General features: G+C 54.8%; 1 protein-coding gene across 1 annotated transcript in view; it reads left to right on the top strand.

The window, feature by feature from the left end:
• The window catches only part of KLHDC3 (kelch domain containing 3), a 35,905-nt gene that overhangs the window by 679 nt on the left and 12,320 nt on the right, over positions 1 to 22,906 (top strand). The window contains 1 exon segment of the mRNA XM_075338929.1: positions 2,515 to 2,722. Coding sequence (XP_075195044.1) covers positions 2,569 to 2,722 — 154 coding nt within the window. The 5' untranslated portion in view covers positions 2,515 to 2,568.

Here is a 22,906-nt window from a genome sequence, read left to right as displayed (position 1 = left end):
GTCTCTCCTCTCCCTCTCTCCTCTGGGGATTGTCGGAGGCCTGGGGGGTACGGCCGATGCTCCGGGGGTCTCTCCTCTCTCCCTCCCTCCTCTGGGGATTGTCAAAGGCCTGGGGGGCAGGGCCGATGCTCATGTGACGGGATCCTTCTCCCATATCACACAATCAACAGAGTGAGAGATAATGGAACAATCCAAAGAACATTTATTCAAAGCAAACAAACGGTCCATAACATAATCCATCATACAGAGGGTAAAATAGTTCAGTAAGCGCAAAATGTCCAGGTCTCTCTGGAGAGCCATAGCTACTGCCCCAGAGGATGACTCATCCTGCTTCTCTTGAAGTTCTCAAACAGACTGACCAATTTTTCAGGGAAGCAGAGAGTTTAGGTGGATCCCAGGCCCCCTCTCCCAGACCTAGGGACCTGAACACTACAGGGGGTGATTACTTACAGACCATACAATGTACACACAAGCAATACAGAGAATGGACAGTGAACCACACCTAAAATATGAACCTACACAACCCCCCATATTCCACCATCACACTCCGGGGGTCTCTCCTCTTTTCCTCCCCCCCCTCTGGGAATTGTCGGAGGCCTGGGGGGCACGGCTGATGCTCTGGGGGTCTCTCCCTCCCCTGTTAAGGTCTGGAGACTGCAAAAGATCTTTCAAAAAATCCCATAAAAAGGTTGTTGATGATACATGAGTAGCTGGACACTTAGCTGGCTGCAATCCACTGACTGCACAAACACAACTAGAAGTAGCGGTGGAGCGTTCCTAACAAACCTAGACGCCTCGTCACCTCCGGAGAACTAACCTCAAAGATGAAATGAGGAATCCGGACTTGCCTCAGAGCAGCCCCAAAGGAAAGTCAAAAGCAACCAACAAATAACAAGGGGGATGTAAGAAAAAACAACACACAGATGGTAGATATAGAAATAAGCGAGGCCCTGCTGGCTAGATACAAAAGTATAGGGTAGATTGCTGGTTACAGCCAGTAAAAACCCTGAATAATCCCAACACCTGATAAAAAATTCCCTTAAAGGGAACCTGTCACCACTTTTCTGGCATATAAGCTGCGTCCACCATCACCGGGCTCTTATATACAGTATTCTAACATGCTGTATATAAGAGCCCAGGCCGCTGTGACAACATAAAAAAACCTTTATAATACTTACCTAACGGTCGCGCTGCAGTGGAATAGGGCCTAATGGGCGTGTCCGGTGCCGGAGCCGCCTCTTTTGGCCATCTTTGTTTTCCTTCTCTAGCCGTGGTGCATGACGGGTCCGGTGTCATCCCCACTCGCCGGCATTCAGGTCCTGAGCAGGGCAGATCAAAGTATTGTGGTGCGCCTGCGCAGGACCGGCGAGTGTCTATGACGTAGCTGCGTCATGCACACAGGCTTCAGAAAGAAGACTAAGATGGCCGAAAAGGCAGGCGCCCACACCGGACAACGGAGACACCCATTAGGCCCTATTTCACCGCACGACCGTTAGGTAAGTATTATAAAGTGTTTATGTTGTCACAGCGGCCTGGGCTCTTATATACAGCATGTTAGAACGCCGTGTATAAGAGCCTGGTGGAGGTGGCCGCAGCTTATACGCCAAAAAAGTGGTGACAGGTTCCCTATAAAGATGGCACCATCCTCCCCCCACTATATCAGAAACTCTTGTGCAAATACATTACATGCCATACAAAAATACAAAACTCCAGATCAACCAGAGAGTAATAACTCCCTTTCTTGCTGGGAATAAATCGCCCTCCACAAACAGTGCAGGAAGAGCGCTTATTCACTTCAAGAAGCCAAAAAAATATTCTCAAACACAGATTTACACGAAGTCAAAGATTAAGCAGAAACGTCCTTCAGTGCAAATTCAGCCTCTAACCAAGCCCAGACTAAGAAGACAAAATACTTCTCAGGCATAGCTGCAGACTCAGGATGATGTGGGGAAAAAGACGATGCAAAGGAACGAAGAAAACGCTGTAGAAATCATTTCTGGAGAATCCAAAAGGCGCACAAAAGGCAAAACCTAAAGGGAAAGGCAAAAAACCCAAAGGCTGGAGGACAAAATTCAGGACATTTTCACATGAAGCAAAAACAATTATCACCGGCAAAGGTTAGACAGAATCTGCCCTACTATATCCTTCCAGGCTGGACTCCATAGGCTACCTGAAACAGCAATCATTTCCCACACCTGTCTGAGCGACAGATGCAGAATCAGACTCGCCACCAGCAGCAGCCACCAGAGAGAGTCCAGAAATACTACCGGGAACAGCACCATCTCTGATGATATTCACAACACTCCCCCTTCTGGGGATTGTCAGAGGCCTGGCGGGCACGGCCGATGCCCCGAGGGGGGAGGGTCTCTCCTTTCTCTTGTTTTGCTGTCTAGTAAACCTTCTCCTGAGAATTGCTGGACTGTATTGGGATTTTCTGGATCTTGGTGTCTGGTCCTCAGTCGGTTGCCCCAGCCGGTTGGCCCCCTGTAACGCTGTGCTTCTCTCTTCTTGCAGGCTCTGGTGCAGTGACACCTCTGCCTCCCTTGTGCCTCGGCATGTATTGGGGGCATGCCTCGCTGGACGGTGCACCTAGAGGGGGGTCCACGACGGGTGAATCATGCGGCAGTGGCTGTGGGACATCGAGTCTTCTCCTTCGGTGGCTACTGCTCTGGAGAAGACTACGAGACCCTCCGACAGATCGATGTCCACATCTTCAATGCTGGTAAGAGGGGTGGATGTGGTGCAAGCGATGGGTGGGGGGGAGGGGGGTGGAGGTTGCAGGGTGTGTGATAGCTGGTGGGTTTCTATGAGAGTCGAGAGACTTCTGTATCTGTGCCCGACGTGAGGGGGAGCTTCCGTGTGTGTGCCCGACGTGAGGGGGAGCTTCCGTGGGTGTGCCCGACGTGAGGGGGAGCTTCCGTGGGTGTGCCCGACGTGAGGGGGAGCTTCCGTGGGTGTGCCCGACGTGAGGGGGAGCTTCCGTGGGTGTGCCCGACGTGAGGGGGAGCTTCCGTGGGTGTGCCCGACGTGAGGGGGAGCTTCCGTGGGTGTGCCCGACGTGAGGGGGAGCTTCCGTGGGTGTGCCCGACGTGAGGGGGAGCTTCCGTGGGTGTGCCCGACGTGAGGGGGAGCTTCCGTGGGTGTGCCCGACGTGAGGGGGAGCTTCCGTGGGTGTGCCCGACGTGAGGGGGAGCTTCCGTGGGTGTGCCCGACGTGAGGGGGAGCTTCCGTGGGTGTGCCCGACGTGAGGGGGAGCTTCCGTGGGTGTGCCCGACGTGAGGGGGAGCTTCCGTGGGTGTGCCCGACGTGAGGGGGAGCTTCCGTGGGCGCTGCCCGACGTGAGGGGGAGCTTCCGTGGGCGCGCCCGACGTGAGGGGGAGCTTCCGTGGGCGCGCCCGACGTGAGGGGGAGCTTCCGTGGGCGCGCCCGACGTGAGGGGGAGCTTCCGTGGGCGCGCCCGACGTGAGGGGGAGCTTCCGTGGGCGCGCCCGACGTGAGGGGGAGCTTCCGTGGGCGCGCCCGACGTGAGGGGGAGCTTCCGTGGGCGCGCCCGACGTGAGGGGGAGCTTCCGTGGGCGCGCCCGACGTGAGGGGGAGCTTCCGTGGGCGCGCCCGACGTGAGGGGGAGCTTCCGTGGGCGCGCCCGACGTGAGGGGGAGCTTCCGTGGGCGCGCCCGACGTGAGGGGGAGCTTCCGTGGGCGCGCCCGACGTGAGGGGGAGCTTCCGTGGGCGCGCCCGACGTGAGGGGGAGCTTCCGTGGGCGCGCCCGACGTGAGGGGGAGCTTCCGTGGGCGCGCCCGACGTGAGGGGGAGCTTCCGTGGGCGCGCCCGACGTGAGGGGGAGCTTCCGTGGGCGCGCCCGACGTGAGGGGGAGCTTCCGTGGGCGCGCCCGACGTGAGGGGGAGCTTCCGTGGGCGCGCCCGACGTGAGGGGGAGCTTCCGTGGGCGCGCCCGACGTGAGGGGGAGCTTCCGTGGGCGCGCCCGACGTGAGGGGGAGCTTCCGTGGGCGCGCCCGACGTGAGGGGGAGCTTCCGTGGGCGCGCCCGACGTGAGGGGGAGCTTCCGTGGGCGCGCCCGACGTGAGGGGGAGCTTCCGTGGGCGCGCCCGACGTGAGGGGGAGCTTCCGTGGGCGCGCCCGACGTGAGGGGGAGCTTCCGTGGGCGCGCCCGACGTGAGGGGGAGCTTCCGTGGGCGCGCCCGACGTGAGGGGGAGCTTCCGTGGGCGCGCCCGACGTGAGGGGGAGCTTCCGTGGGCGCGCCCGACGTGAGGGGGAGCTTCCGTGGGCGCGCCCGACGTGAGGGGGAGCTTCCGTGGGCGCGCCCGACGTGAGGGGGAGCTTCCGTGGGCGCGCCCGACGTGAGGGGGAGCTTCCGTGGGCGCGCCCGACGTGAGGGGGAGCTTCCGTGGGCGCGCCCGACGTGAGGGGGAGCTTCCGTGGGCGCGCCCGACGTGAGGGGGAGCTTCCGTGGGCGCGCCCGACGTGAGGGGGAGCTTCCGTGGGCGCGCCCGACGTGAGGGGGAGCTTCCGTGGGCGCGCCCGACGTGAGGGGGAGCTTCCGTGGGCGCGCCCGACGTGAGGGGGAGCTTCCGTGGGCGCGCCCGACGTGAGGGGGAGCTTCCGTGGGCGCGCCCGACGTGAGGGGGAGCTTCCGTGGGCGCGCCCGACGTGAGGGGGAGCTTCCGTGGGCGCGCCCGACGTGAGGGGGAGCTTCCGTGGGCGCGCCCGACGTGAGGGGGAGCTTCCGTGGGCGCGCCCGACGTGAGGGGGAGCTTCCGTGGGCGCGCCCGACGTGAGGGGGAGCTTCCGTGGGCGCGCCCGACGTGAGGGGGAGCTTCCGTGGGCGCGCCCGACGTGAGGGGGAGCTTCCGTGGGCGCGCCCGACGTGAGGGGGAGCTTCCGTGGGCGCGCCCGACGTGAGGGGGAGCTTCCGTGGGCGCGCCCGACGTGAGGGGGAGCTTCCGTGGGCGCGCCCGACGTGAGGGGGAGCTTCCGTGGGCGCGCCCGACGTGAGGGGGAGCTTCCGTGGGCGCGCCCGACGTGAGGGGGAGCTTCCGTGGGCGCGCCCGACGTGAGGGGGAGCTTCCGTGGGCGCGCCCGACGTGAGGGGGAGCTTCCGTGGGCGCGCCCGACGTGAGGGGGAGCTTCCGTGGGCGCGCCCGACGTGAGGGGGAGCTTCCGTGGGCGCGCCCGACGTGAGGGGGAGCTTCCGTGGGCGCGCCCGACGTGAGGGGGAGCTTCCGTGGGCGCGCCCGACGTGAGGGGGAGCTTCCGTGGGCGCGCCCGACGTGAGGGGGAGCTTCCGTGGGCGCGCCCGACGTGAGGGGGAGCTTCCGTGGGCGCGCCCGACGTGAGGGGGAGCTTCCGTGGGCGCGCCCGACGTGAGGGGGAGCTTCCGTGGGCGCGCCCGACGTGAGGGGGAGCTTCCGTGGGCGCGCCCGACGTGAGGGGGAGCTCCCGTGGGCGCGCCCGACGTGAGGGGGAGCTTCCGTGGGCGCGCCCGACGTGAGGGGGAGCTTCCGTGGGCGCGCCCGACGTGAGGGGGAGCTCCCGTGGGCGCGCCCCATGTGGAGGACGGGGGGAGCTCCCGTGGGCGCGCCCCATGTGGAGGACGGGGGGAGCTCCCGTGGGCGTGTGGCGCCCTGGACAAGCCAGGGGCCACAGAGAACACCACCCACACACCCCACACTCCCGGTCAGGCACACCGAAGTCAGACACAAACCCTTGTTGCCTTCCTCCAGGGGCTGAGGTTCACACCAGGGGGGTGGGCAAGGGGGTTGGCCCCGCCCACCGAGGAGTTCACAGTCCTGGAGGCGGGAAAAGTAGTCAGTACAGTTTTTAGTTGTGGAGTGTGAAGTTGGAGGAAGGAAAGTGTGGTAGTGGAGCAACTATATGACAGCGTCCGGGTGTGTGGCCCGGGCGGTACACCAAGGTTGGCAGACGGTGGTGACCGTCTGCAGGAGTGGCCTATCTGAGTCTACCGTAAGGACCGTGGACGGGCGGTGGCCCGGCGGTACCAGACCGGTACACAAAGAGAAGTCAGCACCATCTGGCAGGGGCTTACGGACCCCGGCAAGGCTAGGAGTCGCTGTGAATTTGCCAAATCCGTCAGCGAAGGGAACCTCCTGGGTTTCCCAGCAGCCAACTCCCGACAGAAGGCAACCGTCCAACCGTGAGAGGGAAACACAGCCACCGCCAAGGCTACCGTTCCCAGGGCCAGAGCCTGCGGGCAAAAGGGGCTCCTTCAGCTCCCATCCAAGCTGGGGAGCGGATTACCGGTGGGAACCCATTGGAACCGTTTACAGTACACAGGTGCAGGGAAAGGCAGTCACCATCAACCTGCCGGGAGAAACAACACCGCAGCCGTCTGTGGGACCCGTCCATCCAGCCGTGTGTTTTACCGAGAACTGTGTCCTTATCATTGGCTGAGTGAGTACCACCGTACCGTGCAGCACAGCGCTGCCCCCGCGACCCTGCACCTCACCAGGCCCCATAACCCGCCTGCCATTCATCCCTACCCCATCACCGGGCCCCGGGACAACCAACCCCCTACCCACGGAGGGGAGAACTAACATCAAAGCTGCTCCCTGTCACCGCTCCCGGGATCCCCGTCTAGAGCAGCGGTGGTGTCACCAATATCACCACAACCGTGGGTGGCGTCACGGACAATATCCAATCCCCACAATCAAACACCCTTTTCACTCACGGGCGAGGAACGCCGCTCGAGTCCCCGGGATCCGGCCCACCGCTCGAGCCACCACCGAGCAGCCGATGCAGTAGCCGGACCCGAGCAGTGGGAGAGCGCAGCGTCCCCTCCTCCGCCCGCGACAACTTGGCGTCACGAACAGGATCCTACCGTTCTACCAACTGGTGGAAGTGCGAAGGCCAAAACCACGCCCCTGTAGAGGAGGAGCCGGAAAGAGACTAAGGGGGACGGAAACAAGATGTCTGCGCCCGACGGAGCCGCTGGAAGGGCGGCGGACGCAGCAGCGGAAGCACCTGTAGATGGGAATGGGCCTGCCCAGGTCCCGGCCGCGCTGGCGGGGGGCGCCGCGGCCCCAGCTCTCGCTCAGGTGATGCCATTCTCTTTGCCCTATGTGCCTGGAGCTGCCTGGCTACCGCAGTACGATGGGAAACCTGATGCCTTGCAGGTTTTCCGGAAAAACTTAGTCCGCTACTAGAACTGTACCCCCTGACTGATAAGCAACGTGCAGCGCTAGTGCTGGGGCAGCTAACCGGCGCGGCTGAGCAAGAGGTGGAGACCTGGGCCGAGGGGGACCGGTCCTCTGTAGCCACCATATTTGAAAAGCTGCAGACTGCATTTGAGACCCGTACTGAGGCCGAGTTGCGGATGCAGTTCTATCAATGCCGGCAACGGCCCGCAGATAGCATTCGGGACTATGCCCTGCGCCTGCAAACCGCACTCCGCACACTGAAGCAGTTGGACACCATCAACAGTGTGGACAGTAACAAAATGTTAAGTGAGCAGTTTGTGCAGGGGATGAGGTCCTCAGAGGACCGCAAACAGCTTCGGCTGTGGGCCCTAGAACACCCTGATGTGGACTTTGCCATATTAAAGGAACGGGCCATCAAAGCTCTGCAACCCCCTGCATTTGAAGCTCCTGAGCCAGCCCCGTGGCCGCTTGAGACTGCTCCCGTTGTGGTGGCCCCTACCCCATCAGCACCTCCAGTGCCTGCAGCCCCAAGCGGAGCGATGGAAGAGCTCGCTGCTCAAGTTCGCCGCATGGATGGGGACCTCGCTAAGATCCTTGCCGCACTCCTGCCTCCGACCAGATCCCAGGCCCCGGTGAAGATGCAGCTCGCCGACCAGCCCTGAGGACGTCCCCTGGATGCAGCGGAGAAAGGCCAATGACACACGGAATGGACCCCCAATCTGTTACAGGTGCAGCAAACCCGGCCACTACTCCCGACGGTGTCCGTTAAACGAGCAACCCCTGGGGCCACGGGCCAATCCTCAGGAGTAGAACCCCATGGCCCCCCAGACTGGCGGGACCGGTACATCGGGGCCCGGCCCATCATCCCTGTGGCTGTGGACGGCATACCGGTGATGGCTCTCCTGGACACTGGATCACAGGTAACCACCATACCATACACACTGTATCAACGGTATTGGGGAAAAGACGAGCTGGCCCCCCCAGATGCCAGTATAACACTGATTGCTGCTGATGGACTCCCATTGACACAAGTGGGATACAAACAAGTGGCCATGACTGTGGGGTCGAGCTGAACTGCAACACCAGGGTATGATTGTGATAATGAATGAACCCAGTGATCATAACCCGAAGGTAGTGCTAGGGACCAACGTGATGGAGCACTGTATGAGTGACGTGCTGACCCTACTGCAGCAGCTGGCCGCCATGGCGGCGGGGAGCCGACATTGAGCTGTGCAGCGTGAGATCCGAGCCTTGATGTACCGCCAACATGTGAACTCGACAGGAGGAGAGATTGGTGGGGTGGAAGTGATGGATGTTGCCCCTTTGATTGTGCCTCCCAGGAGCGAGATGATGATTTGGTGTAGGGCAGCGGTAGGGCCCCAGGGGCGTGACCACCCCGCCATGATAGAGCCCATGCCCTCTGAACACTGGCCCACAGTAATGGCCGCCCGAGGGGTGGTGGATGTAAAGAAGGGGAGAGTGCCCGTAAGGGTGCTGAACTGCGGGGAGGAAGAAGTCAGGCTTCCCTTGTATGCTACCCTTGCCAAGTTGTTCACCTTGGATCCCCACACCATCCACGAGGCCATTCCCCCAACCTCACCACCTACTGCCAGCACTCACCCATCCCAAGGGGAGTTAGACGAGTGGTGTCAACAACTACACGTAGGCACTGACGATACCCCTACACATCACAAAGAAGAGGTATACCGGGTGGTACAGGAGTATTAGCGGGTTTTTAGCAAACATCCCCTAGACTTTGGGCAGATTAAAGGGGTCCAACACCATATCCCCACCGGTGAGCATCCCCCTATCAAAGAGAGGTACAGGCCTATTCCCCCTTCACACTACCAATGTGCCAAGGACATGTTGAGGAACATGAAGGAGGCAGGGGTTATTAGGGACAGCTGTAGTCCCTTGGCCGCCCCGTTGGTACTGGTTAAGAAGAAGGATGGCACCATGCGGATGTGTGTGGATTACCGAAAAATTAACCAGATAACGCATAAGGACACTTACCCTCTGCCCCGCATTGAGGAATCTCTGGCTGCGCTGAGAACCGCTAATTACTTTTCCACCCTTGACCTCACCAGTGGGTACCGGCAGGTGGCTGTGGCACCAGAAGACCGAGAGAAGACTGCATTTGCTACCCCTATGGGACTCTGTGAGTTTAATAGCATGCCGTTCGGGCTGTGCAATGCCCCTGGAACCTTCCAACGGCTGATGGAATGCTGTCTGGGGCATCTAAACTTTGAGACCGTCCTGCTGTACCTGGATGATGTGATTGTGTACTCCCAGACATATGAAGCCCACCTGGAGCACCTAGCCGAGGTGTTCGCGTCCCTTGCCAAATATGGGATGAAGTTGAAGCCCTCAAAGTGTCATCTGCTGAAACCCAAAGTGCAGTACCTAGGGCATGTGGTCGGTGCAGAGGGTGTCGCCCCTGACCCTGAAAAAATCACCGCCATTCAGGACTGGCCGAGGCCGACCACGGTGAAGGAGGTGAGGCAGTTCCTGGGCCTGGTGGGGTATTACCGTCACTTCATCAAGGGGTACACGAAGATGGCTGCCCCCATGCAAGATCTCCTCGTGGGACAGACCAAAGGTGGTAGACCCCTAGGAGCCCCATTGGTGTGGGAAGAAAGGCATGAGGAATCCTTCCGTCAGCTGAGAGCGGCCCTGACCGGAGAAGAAATCCTAGCATACCCTGACTACAACCACCCCTTTACTCCTGGCACTGGTGTGGGCTATCACCGAGCGGTTCCGCCATTACCTGGCAGCGGCTAAGTTCACCGCTTTCACGGATAATAACCCGCTGACCCACCTGGACACCGCCAAGCTGGGCGCGTTGGAACAGCGGTGGGTGGCTAGGCTAGCCAACTACGATTTCACCATCAAGTACAGGGCCGGCCGTGCCAACGTTAATGCCGATGCACTCTCTCGGATGCCCCACTTGTCGGAAGAAGGGCCTGAGGATGACGACCTCGAAGAGATTGAGCTGCCCGCATTTCATCAGCCACCGACTGAAAAGGTGCATGTCTAACAACGGGTAAACCTGGACCCGCTGCCCAGCCAGGAGTGGCAAGAAGCTCAGGACCTGGCACCCGCTGTCCGCTTAGTCAAGATCTTGGTGGAACAGGGCGCTGCTGGGATAGACCCTGCCGCCCCAGATGAAGCCCAACGCCTGTGGCGGGAACGGACCTGGCTGTATCTGCACTGGGGAAGTTGTACCGTGAGCTGATTAACCCGAAGACCCATTAGAAGATCCGCCAGTTGGTGATTCCCCAAGCTAACGTGCCCACCGTCCTGCAAACATCCCATGATGGTGCTGGACACTTCGGATGGAAGAAACTAGAGATGCTGTTGAGAGAGTGGTTCTATTGGAGTGGAATGCGGAAATCTGTAGAGGCCTGGTGCCGAGAGTGTGGCCCTTGCACGCTGAGAAGGAAGGATGAGGCCAGCCAGAAGGCGCCCCTACACCCGATCGTTACACATCAACCGCTGGAGCTGGTTGCCCTGGACCATGTAAAGCTCACCCCCAGCCGAAGTGGGTACACCTACGCTCTAACCATTGTAGACCACTATTCAAGGTTCATGGTGATTGTCCCAGTCAAAGACCTAACTGGCCGTACCGCCGCTAGAGCGTTCCAGGCTTATTTCTGCCGACCACATGGATACCCTGAGAAGGTGCTTACTGACCAAGGCCCGGCCTTTGAAGCGGAGGTATTCCATGAATTTTGTCAGTTGTACGGCTGCAAGAAAATCCGGACCACGCCTTACCATGCCCAAACCAACGGCATGTGTGAAAAGATGAACCACCTGGTCCTGGGCCTCCTCAAGACGTTTCCGCTAGAAGAGAGGAACCTGTGGCCGGAGAAGCTACCTGACTTGGTTGATATGTACAACAATATCCCTTCCAGCTCAACGAAATGGACCCCAGCATACCTGATGAGCGCACGCCCCGGCCGACTACCAGTGGATCTGGACATGGGATTGGAAGCCCCAGAAGCACTCCCTTCGACAGCTGAATGGGACACTCGGCGGAGGGTGCAGTATCGACAAATTCAGGAGTATGTTGAGAAGAACTTGAGTCGGGAACAACAGGAGCAGCGCTTTAACCAGAAGGCGTCTGCTGGCCCTTTCCAGCCTGGAGATGTAGTGCTGAAGCGAAAGAGGAGGACCCACAAGCTGGATGATCAAGCTGGAGCAGACCCCATATGTCATACAGCCCACAGGATGGGAAGATGGGAAGGCCTACCAGATCAGTCGTGACCAAGGGGGCACTTAGGCCACGGTTTCCTGGGACCATCTAAAGAGGTGCCCACCAGCATTGAGGGCAGCGGCTGAAGCTCCGGTTCCTAGACCGGCGGAGAAGGCAAAAGAGGTAATCCACATCATGATTGGTGACTTTCCAGCAGACTGGCCTACACAGAATGGCGCGGTGATTCTTCCAGTGATACTGTTCCCACAACCTGTGGATGAAGAAGTGATGGAAGTGGTCGACCATGAGCCAGTGCCCAGGGATGAACCTGTGCCCGGCTCCCCTGTGCCTCCGCCTGCCCCACGCGATAGCAGGGAAGAGGAACTGATTGTTCCCTCTGCCCCACTGCCTGTCCCCACTGACACTGGACCCCGGAGGTCCACTCGGCCCAACCTAGGTAGACCCCCACTTAGGTACAGGGAAACTGTACTTTAAAGGGGAAGAATTGTGTGTGTGTTGAAAGTACCGTTTAAAAGAATAAGTACATGATCAACTGAGAAGATTCACCCGATTGTCAGCTTGATTAGAACCGGTCGTTGCTGGCACCGTTGTCCCCGTGGGGACTGTCTACAAGTGTTGCATAAGGGACTCCTTATGAACAGGCCCGAGAACTAGCACGGCAACCACGAACTTGTGGCTTGTAAATAATTGTTTTGTGGCTATACCGTTACCGCCTCCGGAGAGGCAGATTGGAGGAAGGGCCCGCAGTGGAGCAGGCTGGGGCCCAGCCACCACCGGAACCGGTGGCGATCCTCTGGGGGTTTCAGGGGTTCCCCATGGACGTGGGTCCCCTGAAAAGGACAGAACCCGCTCGGGCAACTTGTGCTGGACTGGGGTCAAGGGGTGCTGCCTGTTTGCTTAGGGGCAGCATCAGGGCCAGGTTGCTTGGGTGGGAGAGAGCGGAAGCCGTTACCATTTGCAACGTTAAAGTAAGAGTACCTCCCGATGTGGGAAGATGTTATTTTAATTGTAATCACTGTTTTACCGTTTATTTTTCAGTTTGTGAAAATAAAACCGGTGATGGACGGGCAGCCCGTGGACGGTCTGCATTTTACTAAGGGGGAATGTGGCACCCTGGACAAGCCAGGGGCCACAGAGAACAACACCCACACACCCCACACTCCTGGTCAGGCACACCGAAGTCAGACACAAACCCTTGTTGCCTTCCTCCAGGGGCTGATATTCACACCAGGGGGGTGGGCCAGGCGGTTGGCCCCGCCCACCGAGGAGTTCACAGTTCTGGAGGCGGGAAAAGTAGTCAGTACAGTTTTTAGTTGTGGAGTGTGAAGTTGGAGGAAGGAAAGTGTGGTAGTGGAGCAACTATCTGACAGCGTCCGGGTGTGTGGCCCGGGTGGTACAGCAAGGTTGGCAGACGGTGGTGACCGTCTGCAGGAGTGGCCGGGGCAGGGGCTTACGGACCCCGGCAAGGCTAGGAGTCGCCGTGAATTTGCCAAATCCGTCAGCGAAGGGAACCTCCTGGGTTTCCCAGCAGCCAACTCCCGACAGAAGGCAACAGTCCAACCGTGAGAGGGAAACACAGCCAGAGGGAAACACAGCCACCGCCAAGGCTACCGTTCCCAGGGCCAGAGCCTGCGGGCAAAAGGGGCTCCTTCAGCTCCCATCCAAGCTGGGGAGCGGATTACCGGTGGGAACCCATTGGAACCGTTTACAGTACACAGGTGCAGGGAAAGGCAGTCACCATCAACCTGCCGGGAGAAACGACACCGCAGCCGTCTGTGGGACCCGTCCATCCAGCCGTGTGTTTTACCGAGAACTGTGTTCTCATCATTGGCTGAGTGAGTACCACCGTGCCGTGCGGCACAGCGCTGCCCCCGCGACCCTGCACCTCACCAGGCCACCGTAACCCGCCTGCCATTCATCCCTACCCCATCACCGGGCCCCGGGACAACCAATCCCCTACCCACGGAGGGGAGAACTAACAACAAAGCTGCTCCCTGTCACCGCTCCCGGGATCTCCGTCTAGAGCAGCGGTGGTGTCACCAATATCACCACAACCGTGGGTGGCGTCACGGACAATATCCAATCCCCACAATCAAACACCCTTTTCACTCATGGGCGAGGAGCGCCGCTCGAGTCCCTGGGATCCGGTCCACCGCTCGAGCCACCACCGAGCAGCCGATGCAGCAGCAGTAGCCGGACCCGAGCAGTGGGAGAGCGCAGCGTCCCCTCCTCTGCCCGCGACAGGCGCGCCCCATGTGGAGGAGGGGGGAGCTCGTGTGGGCGCGCCCCATGTGGAGGAGGGGGGAGCTCGTGTGGGCGCGCCCCATGCGGAGGAGGGGAGAGCTCGTGTGGAGGAGGGGGGAGCTCGTGTGGGCGCGCCCCATGCGGAGGAGGGGGGAGCTCTTGTGGGCGCGCCCCATGTGGAGGAGGGGGGAGCTCGTGTGGGCGCGCCCCATGTGGAGGAGGGGGGAGCTCGTGTGGGCGCGCCCCATGTGGAGGAGGGGGGAGCTCGTGTGGGCGCGCCCCATGTGGAGGAGGGGGGAGCTCGTGTGGGCGCGCCCCATGTGGAGGAGGGGGGAGCTCGTGTGGGCGCGCCCCATGTGGAGGAGGGGGGAGCTCGTGTGGGCGCGCCCCATGTGGAGGAGGGGGGAGCTCGTGTGGGCGCGCCCCATGTGGAGGAGGGGGGAGCTCGTGTGGGCGCGCCCCATGTGGAGGAGGGGGGAGCTCGTGTGGGCGCGCCCCATGTGGAGGAGGGGGGAGCTCGTGTGGGCGCGCCCCATGTGGAGGAGGGGGGAGCTCGTGTGGGCGCTCCTCATGTGGAGGAGGGGGGGAGCTCGTGTGGGCGCTCCTCATGTGGAGGAGGGGGGGAGCTCGTGTGGGCGCTCCTCATGTGGAGGAGGGGGGAGCTCGTGTGGGCGCTCCCCATGTGGAGGAGGGGCGCGCCCCATGTGGAGGAGGGGGGAGCTCGTGTGGGCGCGCCCCATGTGGAGGAGGGGGGAGCTCGTGTGGGCGCTCCTCATGTGGAGGAGGGGGGGAGCTCGTGTGGGCGCGCCCCATGTGGAGGAGGGGGGGGAGCTCGTGTGGAAACCACACAAAGTACAAACAATGACACCTAATAGAAAATGCACATAGCGCAGACAATGACATAATAGATAATGCACATAGCGCAGGCAATGACATAATAGATAATGCACATAGCGCAGGCAATGACATAATAGATAATGCACATAGCGCAGGCAATGACATAATAGATAATGCACATAGCGCAGGCAATGACATAATAGATAATGCACATAGTGCAGGCAATGACATAATAGATAATGCACATAGCGCAGGCAATGACATAATAGATAATGCACATTGTGCAGGCAATGACATAATAGATAATGCACATAGCGCAGGCAATGACATAATAGATAATGCACATAGCGCAGGCAATGACATAATAGATAATGCACATAGAGCAGGCAATGACATAATAGATAATGCACATAGAGCAGGCAATGACATAATAGATAATGCACATAGTGCAGGCAATGACATAATAGATAATGCACATAGCGCAGGCAATGACATATTAGATAATGCACATAGCGCAGGCAATGACATAATAAATAATGCACATAGCGCAGGCAATGACATAATAGATAATGCACATAGCGCAGGCAATGACATAATAGATAATGCACATAGAGCAGGCAATGACATAATAGATAATGCACATAGCGCAGGCAATGACATAATAGATAATGCACATAGCGCAGGCAATGACATAATAGATAATGCACATAGAGCAGGCAATGACATAATAGATAATGCACATAGAGCAGGCAATGACATAATAGATAATGCACATAGAGCAGGCAATGACATAATAGATAATGCACATAGAGCAGACAATGACATAATAGATAATGCACATAGTGCAGGCAATGACATAATAGATAATGCACATAGCGCAGGCAATGACATAATAGATAATGCACATAGCGCAGGCAATGACATAATAGATAATGCACATAGCGCAGGCAATGACATAATAGATAATGCACATAGCGCAGGCAATGACATAATAGATAATGCACATAGCGCAGGCAATGACATAATAGATAATGCACATAGAGCAGACAATGACATAATAGATAATGCACATAGAGCAGACAATGACATAATAGATAATGCACATAGAGCAGGCAATGACATAATGGATAATGCACATAGCGCAGGCAATGACATAATAGATAATGCACATAGTGCAGGCAATGACATAATAGATAATGCACATAGAGCAGGCAATGACATAATAGATAATGCACATAGAGCAGGCAATGACATAATAGATAATGCACATAGCGCAGGCAATGACATAATAGATAATGCACATAGAGCAGACAATGACATAATAGATAATGCACATAGAGCAGGCAATGACATAATAGATAATGCACATAGCGCAGGCAATGACATAATAGATAATGCACATAGAGCAGGCAATGACATATTAGATAATGCACATAGCGCAGGCAATGACATAATAGATAATGCACATAGAGCAGGCAATGACATATTAGATAATGCACATAGCGCAGGCAATGACATAATAGATAATGCACATAGCGCAGACAATGACATAATAGATAATGCACATAGCGCAGGCAATGACATAATAGATAATGCACATAGCGCAGGCAATGACATAATAGATAATGCACATAGAGCAGGCAATGACATAATAGATAATGCACATAGAGCAGGCAATGACATAATAGATAATGCACATAGAGCAGACAATGACATAATAGATAATGCACATAGCGCAGGCAATGACATAATAGATAATGCACATAGTGCAGGCAATGACATAATAGATAATGCACATAGCGCAGGCAATGACATAATAGATAATGCACATAGCGCAGGCAATGACATAATAGATAATGCACATAGCGCAGGCAATGACATAATAGATAATGCACATAGCGCAGGCAATGACATAATAGATAATGCACATAGTGCAGGCAATGACATAATAGATAATGCACATAGAGCAGGCAATGACATAATAGATAATGCACATAGCGCAGGCAATGACATAATAGATAATGCACATAGCGCAGGCAATGACATAATAGATAATGCACATAGCGCAGGCAATGACATAATAGATAATGCACATAGCGCAGGCAATGACATAATAGATAATGCACATAGCGCAGGCAATGACATAATAGATAATGCACATAGCGCAGGCAATGACATAATAGATAATGCACATAGCGCAGACAATGACATAATAGATAATGCACATAGCGCAGACAATGACATAATAGATAATGCACATAGCGCAGACAATGACATAATAGATAATGCACATAGCGCAGGCAATGACATAATAGATAATGCACATAGCGCAGGCAATGACATAATAGATAATGCACATAGCGCAGGCAATAACATAATAGATAATGCACATAGTGCAGGCAATGACATAATAGATAATGCACATAGTGCAGGCAATGACAGCCTCTAAAAACATTTATGAAGCCATATACAGTATATGGCCCAAACAAAGGTAACCCACTCACTAAGCATGTATCATAGTATCATAGTATCATAGTATTTAAGGTTGAAGGGAGACTCTAAGTCCATCTAGTTCACCCCGTAGCCTAACATGTTGATCCAGAGGAAGGCAAAAAAAACCCCAATGTGGCAAACAAGTTCCAATGGGGAAAAAATGTCCTTCCTTCGTCCACATCCGGCATCAGACTAGTTCCCTGGATCAACACCCTGTCATAAAATCTAATATACATAACTGGTAATATTACATTTTTCAGGAAAGGCGTCCAGGCTCTGCTTAAATGTTAGTAGTGATTCCCTCATTACAACATCATGCGGCAGAGAGTTCCATAGTCTCACTGCTCGTACAGTAAAGAATCCATAGTCTCACTGCTCATGTATACGGAACAACTCCATGTAGAAAAAACTGCAAGAGTCCACTTAGGCGGAAATGCCTCCAAAACGCAAATAGGCAATAGACCAACTGGGACCCAGGGCAGGTCCTCGGCCCTCACGCGGCCTCCTTAAGGATTCCCGGGCTGCTGCTCGCACTCCTCAGGGGTTTTACCTGGGTATTATCCCAGGCTCTTCAGCAATCATTATTCATGGTGAGCTGCAAGCCCATTTTGGAGGTGATTTTTCCAGAGTAGGGTAACTCCTTGTTCATCTAATATATAAAGCTGAATGTGTGTGTGTGTGTGTGTGTGTGTGTGTGTGTGTGTGTGTGTATATGTCCGGGATTGGCATCCGCACCGTCGCAGCTACAGCCACAAAAGTTTGCACACTCACACGTATGGACCTCGAGAGCGTGATAGGCGATGTTTCGAGAAGAAATTTTAACCCCACGCTTTACAGTTAATCGCCAAAAAACCTGCCTCCATTAAAGCGAATGGAGCTGGGAGTCACAGTGCAGCCAGAACTTCAGAAGAATGCGCAGCCACGCCCTTATATGGAATGTTGGCGTGTCACAATGCAGCCAGGGAAAGAGGCAGACACAGACAGAGTAAGAAACAGACATAGACAGTGTAAGAGACAGACTGACAGGGAAAGAGACTGACAGGGAAAGAGACTGACAGGGAAAGAGACTGACGGGGAAAGAGACTGACGGGGAAAGAGACTGACGGGGAAAGAGACTGACGGGGAAAGAGACTGACGGGGAAAGAGACTGACGGGGAAAGAGACTGACGGGGAAAGAGACTGACGGGGAAAGAGACTGACGGGGAAAGAGACTGACGGGGAAAGAGACTGACGGGGAAAGAGACTGACGGGGAAAGAGACTGACGGGGAAAGAGACTGACGGGGAAAGAGACTGACGGGGAAAGAGACTGACGGGGAAAGAGACTGACGGGGAAAGAGACTGACGGGGAAAGAGACTGACGGGGAAAGAGACTGACGGGGAAAGAGACTGACGGGGAAAGAGACTGACGGGGAAAGAGACTGACGGGGAAAGAGACTGACAGGGAAAGAGGGAAAGTGACTGATGGGGAGAGTGACTGAGACAGAGAGACAGTAACTATCCCGGGCAGCGCCGGGTGCTATGTTGTGAGGCAAAATTTTAACCCCGCGCGTTCCAATTTACCAATCAATTTTGCCCCTATCTACATAATGGGGAAAAAGTGAAACAAAAAGTGTTGGGGGCAAATTGACAGCTGCCAGATGTGAACAAGGGGGACTTAAAGAATGAGAGCGATTTCGCCAAAGAGTATATACCGTACAGTTACTAAGGTGGGGCCCCGACATGGGATACTCACCACACTCGGGAATATGAACACACACACACACAATGTGCCACACACTACCACGTGCTTGAACACATCTACCACCCTCAGCACACATCTCACCACACATACACCAACCTCGCCACATAATCCCCCTAAACACACACAAGTCTGGTACATATACCACCCTCAGCACACATCTCACCACACATACACCAACCTCACCACATAATCCCCCTAAACACACACAAGTCTGGTACATATACCACCCTCAGCACACATTTCACCACACATACACCAACCTCACCACATAATCGCCCTAAACACACACAAGTCTGGTACATATACCACCCTCAGCACACATCTCACCACACATACACCAACCTCGCCACATAATCCCCCTAAACACACACAAGTCTGGTACATATACCACCCTCAGCACACATTTCACCACACATACACCAACCTCACCACATAATCGCCCTAAACACACACAAGTCTGGTACATATACCACCCTCAGCACACATCTCACCACACATACACCAACCTCACCACATAATCACCCTAAACACACACAAGTCTGGTACATATACCACCCTCAGCACACATCTCACCACACACACACCAACCTCACCACATAATCACCCTAAACACACACAAGTCTGGTACATATACCACCCTCAGCACACATCTCACCACACACACACCAACCTCACCACATAATCACCCTAAACACACACAAGTCTGGTACATATATCACCCTCAGCACACATCTCACCACACATACACCAACCTCACCACATAATCGCCCTAAACACACACAAGTCTGGTACATATACCCCCCTCAGCACACATCTCACCACACATAAACCAACCTCACCACATAATCGCCCTAAACACACACAAGTCTGGTACATATACCACCCTCAGCACACATCTCACCACACATACACCAACCTCACCACATAATCGCCCTAAACACACACAAGTCTGGTATATATACCACCCTCAGCACACATCTCACCACACATACACCAACCTCACCACATAATCGCCCTAAACACACACAAGTCTGGTACATATACCCCCCTCAGCACACATCTCACCACACATACACCAACCTCACCACATAATCACCCTAAACACACACAAGTCTGGTACATATACCCCCCTCAGCACACATCTCACCACACATACACCAACCTCGCCACATAATCACCCTAAACACACACAAGTCTGGTACATATACCACCCTCAGCACACATCTCACCACACATACACCAACCTCGCCACATAATCACCCTAAACACACACAAGTCTGGTACATATACCCCCCTCAGCACACATCTCACCACACATACACCAACCTCGCCACATAATCCCCCTAAACACACACAAGTCTGGTACATATACCCCCCTCAGCACACATCTCACCACACATACACCAACCTCACCACATAATCGCCCTAAACATACACAAGTCTGGTACATATACCACCCTCAGCACACATCTCACCACACATACACACACCAACCTCGCCACATAATCACCCTAAACACACACAAGTCTGGTACATATACCACCCTCAGCACACATCTCACCACACATACACACACCAACCTCGCCACATAATCACCCTAAACACACACAAGTCTGGTACATATACCACCCTCAGCACACATCTCACCACACATACACCAACCTCACCACATAATCACCCTAAAACACACACAAGTCTGGTACATATACCACCCTCAGCACACATCTCACCACACATACACCAACCTCTCCACATAATCGCCCTAAACACACACAAGTCTGGTACATATACCACCCTCAGCACACATCTCACCACACATACACCAACCTCACCACATAATCGCCCTAAACACACACAAGTCTGGTACATATACCCCCCTCAGCACACATCTCACCACACATAAACCAACCTCACCACATAATCGCCCTAAACACACACAAGTCTGGTACATATACCACCCTCAGCACACATCTCACCACACATACACCAACCTCACCACATAATCGCCCTAAACACACACAAGTCTGGTACATATACCACCCTCAGCACACATCTCACCACACATACACCAACCTCACCACATAATCGCCCTAAACACACACAAGTCTGGTACATATACCCCCCTCAGCACACATCTCACCACACATACACCAACCTCACCACATAATCACCCTAAACACACACAAGTCTGGTACATATACCCCCCTCAGCACACATCTCACCACACATACACCAACCTCGCCACATAATCACCCTAAACACACACAAGTCTGGTACATATACCACCCTCAGCACACATCTCACCACACATACACCAACCTCGCCACATAATCACCCTAAACACACACAAGTCTGGTACATATACCCCCCTCAGCACACATCTCACCACACATACACCAACCTCGCCACATAATCCCCCTAAACACACACAAGTCTGGTACATATACCCCCCTCAGCACACATCTCACCACACATACACCAACCTCACCACATAATCGCCCTAAACATACACAAGTCTGGTACATATACCACCCTCAGCACACATCTCACCACACATACACACACCAACCTCGCCACATAATCACCCTAAACACACACAAGTCTGGTACATATACCACCCTCAGCACACATCTCACCACACATACACACACCAACCTCGCCACATAATCACCCTAAACACACACAAGTCTGGTACATATACCACCCTCAGCACACATCTCACCACACATACACCAACCTCACCACATAATCACCCTAAAACACACACAAGTCTGGTACATATACCACCCTCAGCACACATCTCACCACACATACACCAACCTCTCCACATAATCACCCTAAACACACACAAGTCTGGTACATATACCACCCTCAGCACACATCTCACCACACACACACCAACCTCACCACATAATCGCCCTAAACACACACAAGTCTGGTACATATACCACCCTCAGCACACATCTCACCACACATACACCAACCTCTCCACATAATCGCCCTAAACACACACAAGTCTGGTACATATACCCCCCTCAGCACACATCTCACCACACATGCACCAACCTCACCACATAATCCCCCTAAACACACACAAGTCTGGTACATATACCACCCTCAGCACACATCTCACCACACACACACCAACCTCACCACATAATCGCCCTAAACACACACAAGTCTGGTACATATACCACCCTCAGCACACATCTCACCACACATACACCAACCTCACCACATAATCACCCTAAACACACACAAGTCTGGTACATATACCCCCCTCAGCACACATCTCACCACACATACACCAACCTCTCCACATAATCGCCCTAAACACACACAAGTCTGGTACATATACCACCCTCAGCACACATCTCACCACACACACACCAACCTCGCCACATAATCACCCTAAACACACACAAGTCTGGTACATATACCACCCTCAGCACACATCTCACCACACATACACCAACCTCACCACATAATCCCCCTAAACACACACAAGTCTGGTTTTATCCTTCACAAATAATAATCTGATCAATAAGCAGCCAAACTACAAGAACAACAAATGTACCACATAGGAAATCCGGCAGCTGTCAGTCACATGACCTGTCTATATGTGTATGTGTGAGCTAATATATACTGTCAGGGGGAGGGTTTTCTGTTGCCTGGAGATTTATCAGGCTGCCAATAGCAACCAATCACAGCTTAGCTTCTATTTTGCTACAGTTAATTAATCTGAGCTCTGATTGGTTAATATAGGCAACAATTTAATAATTACATGTCTGTCTATTTGTTCTGTGGTGTTTGTGTGCACAATACATTTTTGCTAATACATTCTATTTTGTTAACAGCGGTTATTAACCCGGGCGAAGCCGGGCAGTACAGCTAGTATTCTATATATTCTATGTATTCAGTTGTATTCCTCTCAGCGTGACCTGGGACCCAGTTGGTCTATTGCCTATTTGCGTTTTGGAGGCATTTCCGCCTAAGTGGACTCTTGCACACTTTTTTCTACATGGAATTGTTCCTTATACATCTTTAGTGAGTGGGTTACCTTTGTTTGTGCCATATGTATGGCTTTTTAAATGTTTTTAGAGGCTGTCATTGTCTGCACTACTGTATGTCCATTTTGTATTCTCATTGTGCGCCCCATTTGGGGGGCTGAGGGTCGGGAGGCTTCTCTGGGATCG

This window comes from Anomaloglossus baeobatrachus, chromosome 3, assembly GCF_048569485.1.
Source record: "Anomaloglossus baeobatrachus isolate aAnoBae1 chromosome 3, aAnoBae1.hap1, whole genome shotgun sequence".
In the NCBI taxonomy this organism is placed as follows: domain Eukaryota; kingdom Metazoa; phylum Chordata; class Amphibia; order Anura; family Aromobatidae; genus Anomaloglossus; species Anomaloglossus baeobatrachus.
This window is presented reverse-complemented; position numbering and strand designations above follow the sequence as displayed.